This window comes from Staurois parvus, unplaced genomic scaffold (genome assembly GCF_062004578.1).
Source record: "Staurois parvus isolate SC_StPar_1 unplaced genomic scaffold, SC_StPar_1.0 ptg000338l, whole genome shotgun sequence".
In the NCBI taxonomy this organism is placed as follows: Eukaryota; Metazoa; Chordata; class Amphibia; order Anura; family Ranidae; genus Staurois; species Staurois parvus.
Window position 1 is genome coordinate 519,869 of NW_028318134.1, and position 7,632 is coordinate 527,500.

A 7,632-nucleotide genomic window follows, 5' to 3' on the forward strand; every position below is an offset into this window, starting at 1 on the left:
ACGGAACACAGCTCTGTGAATGTAAACAACACAGAGCTGTAGTCAGTGACGGGGGGGGGGGGGGATGGAAACAACAACAACATCCCCAGTAAAAGCAGCACACATTCCATACATAAACACTTAGTGGGCACACAATTAACCCCTTGTTTGCCCTAGATGTTACCCCTTCCTGCCCAGGACATATTATTAGCACTGATCACTGTATTAATGTTGCTAGTGAGGTCAGTGGCAGTTAGTCAGTTCCCACCCAAGCGTCAAATTGCCCACCGCAGTCCCGCTGATCGCCATTAGTAGTATAAATAAATAAAAACTCCAGTACAGGGGCGGACTGACCATTTGGAAACTCATGCACTGCCCAAGGGCCCAGGGTCAGTAGGGGGCCCCATGAGATGCCCCTGGTACCTTTTTCATAGGCTTTTTTAAGTTTGGGCAAGGACAGAGGGGCCCCATGATCCCCTATTGCCCGGGGGCCCCCATGAGTTGTCAGTCCACCCCTGGTCCAGTATATATCCCATAGTTTGTAGACACTAACGTTTACACAAACCAATCAATATACACTTATTGGGATTTTTTTTTTTTTTACCAAAAGACATAGCAGAATATTTATTTATTTCAGGTACTTATATAGCGCCGTCACTTTACGCAGCACTTTACATATATATTGTACATTCACATCAGTCCCTAACCCTCCAGGGGCGTACAATCTAAGGTCCCTAACTCACATGTAGACAGAAGAATACATTTTGGACAAAATTTATGAAGAGATTTGATTTTTACTTTTTTTTTATTGGATATGTTTTATAGCAGAAAGTAAAAAACATTTTTTTCAAAATTGTCGTTCTTTTTTCGTTTATAGAGCAAAAATAAACACAAAAAAAAAAAAAAACAGAAAAACCCAGTGGTGATAAAAAAAAACCCACCAACAGAAATAAATGTTATTCGGGTGCAGCGTTGCATGACCGCGCAATTGTCAGTTAAAGTTTATAGTGCCTTATAGAAAAAAAAAAAGTGCAGCAATTTTTATATTTGTCCACTAGATGGGGATCCAGTATTGTCAAGTAAATGATACAGGAAAATGGACACATAGACACTATGTATGTAGACTGTAAGAAAGTTGCACTACATGAAAAGAATGGTTATACCTGCCTGTTAGAAAAAAAAAAAAAAAGAAAACGTCTCACCTATCCAAAGTCGGATTAAAGTGGCACCCATCCAAAGTCGTATCAGAGTCATATCACATGCCTGATGAAGGGGTCCTGCGAGACTCCGAGACTCTGAAACCAGGGGCGGACTGACAACTCATGGGGCCCCCGGGCAATAGGGGATCATGGGGCCCCTGTGTCCTTGCCCAAACTCAAAAAAGCCTATGAAAAAAAGGTATCAGAGGCATTTCATGGGGCCCCCTACTGACCCCGGGCCCTTGGGCAGTGCCCGAGTTTCCAAATGGTCAATCCGCCCCTGGTCTGAAACTGTTATACTTTCCTATTAGAAAAAAAAAGTCTCATCCAAGTCACTCCTATCCACAGTTGCATTAAAGTGGCACCCATCCAAAGTCGTATCAAAGTCACATCCAAGTCATATCACATGCCTGATGAAGGGGTCCTGTGAGACTCAGAAACATTGCCTTGCTGTAACCATGTGATCGTTCATTAAAACTTTTGGACCCATATTGGTGATCCTCAGTCTGCTGCTGACATTCTCACTTGCCAAGTCATATCAAAGTCACACCCATCCAAAGTCACATCAAAAGTCACACCCATCCAAAATCCCATCCAAGTAGCATCAAAGTCACACCCATCCAAAGTCGCATCCAATTCTCATCCAAGTTGCACCTATATAAAGTCACATTAAAGTAACACCCATCCAAAGTCACATCAGAGTTGTATCCAAGTCATATCACATGCCTGATGAAGGGGTCCTGCAGGGCTCCGAAACTCCGAGACTCTGAAACTGTTATACTTTCCTAATATACTTTCCTTTAAAAAAAAAAGTCTCATCCAAGTCACACCTATCCAAAGTCACATTAAAGTGGCACCCATCCAAAGTCGCATCAAAAGTCACACCCATCCAAAGTTACATTAAAAGTCACACCCATCCAAAGTTACATTAAAAGTCACACCCATCCAAAGTCCCATCCAAATAGCATCAAAAGTCACACCCAAAGTTGCATCAAAAGTCACACCCATCCAAAGTACCATCCAAGTCGCATCAAAAGTCACACCCATCCAAAGTCGCATCAAAAGTCACACCCATCCAAAGTCCCATCAAAAGTCACACCCATCCAAAGTCCCATCAAAAGTCCCACCCATCCAAAGTCCCACCCATCCAAAGTCCCACCCATCCAAAGTCCCATCAAAAGTCACACCCATCCAAAGTCCCATCAAAAGTCACACCCATCCAAAGTCCCATCCAAAGTCCCACCCATCCAAAGTCCCATCAAAGGGCATGAGGAAAAAAAAAAAACTCCACACTTTAAAAACACGTGTTCAAAAATACAAAACACGTTGTGAAACCGCAGAATTTACATTCTACATAGATGTGAACCTAGCCTGATATCACTCAGCCACTCCGGATTCTGGGGCAGTAAAGTTGCCAGAAAAGAAAGGTCCCCCTGCAAGCTCATGTCATGCCAGGAGTGCACTGTCACCGCTGACAGGGATTCTGTCTTCAGCTGCTCTTCTTCCCGGCTAAAGCGGCCAAATTTCAATCCATCTATGACCGGCTTAAGAGTAGAGTAGAGTAAAGAAGTGAGAGGAGAAAAATAAAATAAAATTTTTTCTAGGGGGAATTTATCGACAGGGGGAGCAGGGAAAAGGAGAGGGAAAGAGGTGGGGGGGGCAAAAGGGGGAGGAGCCACGTTCCAGTAACCATGTGGTATGCTGGGACAGCGAGGAATAGCCAAGCCATGGCTGCCAACAGGAGAGAAGTTTATTGTGTGTATCTTTTAGGATTGCTATCAACTTCTCATTGACAAATGTGCTCCGTCTGTTAACCTCTTAACGTCGATAAAGTTGAAAGATATGGACCGGCGGGTGTCAGCGAACGAGTGTCCACTGACACCCGCCGGCAAAGGTGTCAAACTGGCAGCCCTCCAGCTGTTGCCAAACTACAAGTCCCATGAGGCATTGCAAGATTGACAGTTACAAACGCGACTCCCAAAGGCAGAGGCAGGATGGGACTTGTAGTTTGGCAACAGCTGGAGGGCTGCCAGTTTGACACCCCTGCTCTACGCCAAAAACAGATGATCTGGTGGATCGGATGGCAGTAAAACTGACAGGCGGTCTGATTCCATCCAACTGCTCTATAGAAGACAGTTGGCTGTATCTGCTCTGCAGCAGCGGAGCGGACACAGACCTGCTCAGTGAGGATCAGTGGTGAGACCCCCCCCGCTGAGCAGACGGATCCGCTGACGGGTCAGCCCCGTCTGAAGGGGGCCTTAATGCCACTGACATCACATCTGGGGAAGGCTGAGAATAGCAAATCTCCCAAGAAGATGCTCCAGCACTACGTGGCAGTGCATGGCCACGGAATTTGAAACCCCTAACCTTTCCCTGGATCTCCTGAGAAGACCCAATCATGTCATCCTACAAGAAGCTTTTTCTTTACTCTCCTGTCACTCCAATCAGCTGATAAAATTCACAGTATTTCTAGACATGGAACACGTGACACGTGGGGGAGATTTACTAAAACTGGCGCCCTTAGAATCTGGTGCAGCTGTGCATGGGAGCCAATCAGCTTCTACCTTCAGCTTGTTCAATTAAAGCCAAGCTCCATCCAAAGCTCCATTTTTTCTGCCTCCCCCCACCCCTCCGCTGCCACATTTGACCCCTTTTGGGTGATGGGAGCAGATCTTTGGTTTTGACAGGTACCCGCTCCTTACTTCCGGCTGAGTTCGCCACGATGAGGGAGTCCTGGTGTCTTGACCTGAAAATGTAAACTACAGCAAAATGATCTGAGCTTTGGTGCATTCATCTCTCTTGGTTTCCATCATTCTTACAACATGACCTGTCCATCATTGGCAGTGACTTTGAACACTTTTTTTGAGATCAAACCTATTGTGTTTATTATTTTCCATATCATCTCCAGTCTCAATAGTTCATCTTCAAATGGTGGTGCGGAATTTCAGGTCGGTTCCTTTCATTCTCTCTTCGTATTCCATGTCAAACATTTTACTCTGGGATTCTGTGAAGTGATTCCTCCAGTCTCCGACGTGGCCTAAATTAACAAAGCAAAGCTAGTAAGGTCAACCAGCAAAAGCATATAGAGATCCTCAAAGAACCTCAAAGAAAAATACAACTGTGGTGCAGGGGTGGAGTGACAACTCATGGGGCCCCAAGGCAATAGGGCCCCTGTGCCCTTGTCCACTCCCAAAAAAAGCCTATGAAAAAGGTACCAGGGGCATCTCATGGGGCCCCCTATTGACCCCAGGACCTCAGGCAGTGTCCGAGTGCTCGAACGGTCAGTCCGCCCCTGCTGTGGTGACATGAACATCGAAAAGGTCCTCCTGTGGAACCTTGTAGGCATCACATCTCCAGTCCTTCACTTGTCAGTCTCGGGAGCAGGACTAATCATGACTAAGCTGATATGATACAGGCAGTCCCTGGGTTATGAACAAGATAGGCTCTGCAGGTTTGTTTTTAGGTTGAATTTGTATGCAAGTTGGAACAGATAATTTTTTTAATGCAACTCTAGCTGTCATGTTTCACATAGCCCCACCCCTTTTCCCAGGAAGGCATTTCAGCTTCAAGCCTCAGGTCATGAAGCAGATCACTTTATGATCTTTTGACCTATCCGATGTTCATTGTTGTGAAGTTTATTCCATAAACTGAGAGAATCTTACAAGATCTACAAGGTGTCATCTGAGTCACTGCCTGTGTTATTCAACTAAGATTGGAGTTATCACTATCTCATCACAACTGTAAGTTACAGAGATCACACTTTCAATGCTTAGATTGGAGAGAAAACACCAGCCAAAAAAAAATGATTTTTATGTTTTGGATAGCATAGGGATAGCATAGGGAAGAGTTAACTGGCCATGCAGTGATGTGGGATTGCTGACAGGCCTGCCATACAGTAGGTGGCAGCATGCGGTGAGCAGCAAGATGGCCGCTCAGCGGTTTCTGGGAGCAGCATGATGTCATGTTGCCTCTGTTCTTAGGTATAAGTCGTATGTAACTCAGGGACTGGCTGTAGTTTCACACACTCTTACTTTTTTACCTCTGTGCCTATATATTTTGGGCATTCTGTTTTTGTTGTTGCGTTTTCTTTGTTCATTCTCTCTTCCAGACTCCAGTCTGGAACTACGTAGTCTCTGAAGACTTATATCACCTCCCAATGGTATTTACCAGTTCCTCATGCTAGTCATGTGACGACCTGATTGGTTTGTTACCAATCCCCTGTATCTTTGCAACCCTGACTTCTTTGACTCCTAATTTTACCAGATCCTTTTCTCATTTCATGCTCAGTATTTGAACTGAACTTGAGCATCAGACCTACTGTATGTAGCCTGACCTAAGCTGTACATCCACATCAGAGTTTAGCCTGTCCGCTACCTTGACTTTCTCTTTGGTATCTGTGTTCATCTGTCTACCACTGGCCCTAATCTTTGGCTTGCATATCATAGTTGCATACTACCTTCCTTCAGAAGTCACAAGGCTACTTTTCTGCCTGAAATTCTTTACCTTTCCGAGGGAAAGACCCAAGCGCCAAGACCTGGGAATATCATAAATCACAGGCCAAATCTCTATGGGTAGCTACCTGTTGAAGATCAGGACCACTTGGTGATTTGGTGGTAGCCTCTTGCCTACCTCTGGTAAAGCAGGAAACAAGCTACAATGCCCCATCTGCTGAAACTCTCTGGCTCTGGAACCTGTTTCTGGCTCAGGATTCCCCACTCCATCCTGGCATTTGGTTCCATTGCTCTTTTAAATCATAAGTATGTTATACAAGTGGGCATAATCTGCTTGCAAACATCACCAACTTTTCCCATGAAGGGCAAGATATTCTGGTCAAACGCAATATTTGGAAGGGTGGAATTATTGGCTATTGCGTTTTCCTTCATGGTTTCAAATGTTGTGTGGTGAAAGATCTTTTCCAGCACTTGTTGTGTTCATTTCTCTACTACTGGCCCTAATCTTTGGCTTGCAGATCATGGTTGCACGCTACCGGCCATGACCTACTTGTCTTCAGAAGTCACAAGGCTACTTTTCTGCCTGAAATTCTTTACCTTTCCAGGGGACAGACCGAAACGACAAGACCTGGGAATATCAGAGCACAGGCCAAATCTCTATGGGTAGCTACCTGTTGAAGGTCAGGATCACCTGGTGATTTGGTGGGAGCCTCTTGCCTACCTCTGGTAAAACAGGAAACAAGCTACAATGCCCCATATGCTGAAACTCTCTGGCTCTGGAACCTGTTTCTGGCTTTGGATTCCCCACTCTGTTCTGGCATTTGGTTCCATTGCTCTTTCAAACCATAAGTCTGTTATACAAGTGGGCATAATCTGCTTGCAAAACATCACCAACTTTCCCCATGAAGGGCAAGATATTCTGGTCAAACGCAATATTTGGAAGGGTGGAATTATTGGCTATTGCGTTTTCCTTCATGGCTTCAAATGTTGTGTGGTGAAAGATCTTTTCCAGCACTTCTTGTGTTTATCTCTCTACTACTGGCCCTAATCTTTGGCTTGCAGATCATGGTTGCACGCTACCGGCCATGACCTACTTGTCTTCAGAAGTCACAAGGCTACTTTTCTGCCTGAAATTCTTTTCCTTTCCGAGGGAAAGGCCCAAGTGCCAAGACCTGGGAATATCATAGAGCACAGGCCAAATCTCTATGAGTAGCTACCTGTTGAAGATCAGGACCACTTGGTGATTTGGTGGGAGCCTCTTGCCTACCTCTGGTAAAAGCAGGAAACAAGCTATAATGCCCCATCTACTGAAACTCTCTGGCTCTGGATTCCCCACTCTGTCCCTGCATTTGACTCCCATGCTCACATCAATTATTTAAATCCAGATACTTTTCAGCGGGCATAAACCAGTTGCAAAACATCCCCACCTTTCCTCATGAAGGGCGAGATGGTCTGGTCAAACACAATATTTGGAATAGTGGAATAATTTGCCATTGGGTTCTCCTTCATGACTTCAAATGTTGTGTGGTGGATGACCTTCTCCAACACTTCTTCTGAGAGGTTCTTCCCCAGAAACTTCATCACCTTTCGGATCTCTCGTTTGGGGTCCTGTTCATAAAAGTAAGAAGCTTTAGGGACAATTATCATGAACATAACCAACAGAGGAGAGCTCCCCAGCACACACCATCCCGTATATTGATTTCCTGTAAATGGAACAGTGACACTCAATAGATTACTGGATCGTGTTTTTTGAGATCAGGTTATTTTGACAGTATGTTAAAAAAAAAAAAAAAAAAAAAAAAAAGAGTCTTATCCCATGAAATCTCTTTTCCCCAGCTCACCTCCTTTATATCTTCATAAAACACATAGAGGATGTCGTGCTTGTCTTTCTCATTCCACCAGCCGATCACGTGATCAAACCAGTTTCCCCAGGCCACTATGAAAGGAAAGAATGTGAGCCATAGTCAAAACTCAGCCATTTTCTCTGGGTCCGGAGTCCTCTA

At 44.8% G+C, this 7,632-nt stretch overlaps 1 protein-coding gene across 1 annotated transcript in view; it reads right to left on the bottom strand.

The window, feature by feature from the left end:
* Positions 1 to 765: 765 nt before the first annotated feature.
* The window catches only part of LOC149457018 (sulfotransferase 1B1-like), a 17,814-nt gene continuing 10,947 nt past the window's right edge, over positions 766 to 7,632 (bottom strand). Inside the window, exons 6-8 of the mRNA XM_089684177.1 lie at positions 7,471 to 7,565; positions 7,057 to 7,237; positions 766 to 4,215 (exon numbers count right to left, since the gene is read on the bottom strand). Of these exons, the coding sequence (XP_089540303.1) occupies positions 4,103 to 4,215; positions 7,057 to 7,237; positions 7,471 to 7,565 (389 nt within the window). The 3' untranslated portion in view covers positions 766 to 4,102. The remainder of the gene's footprint in view (positions 4,216 to 7,056; positions 7,238 to 7,470; positions 7,566 to 7,632) is intronic.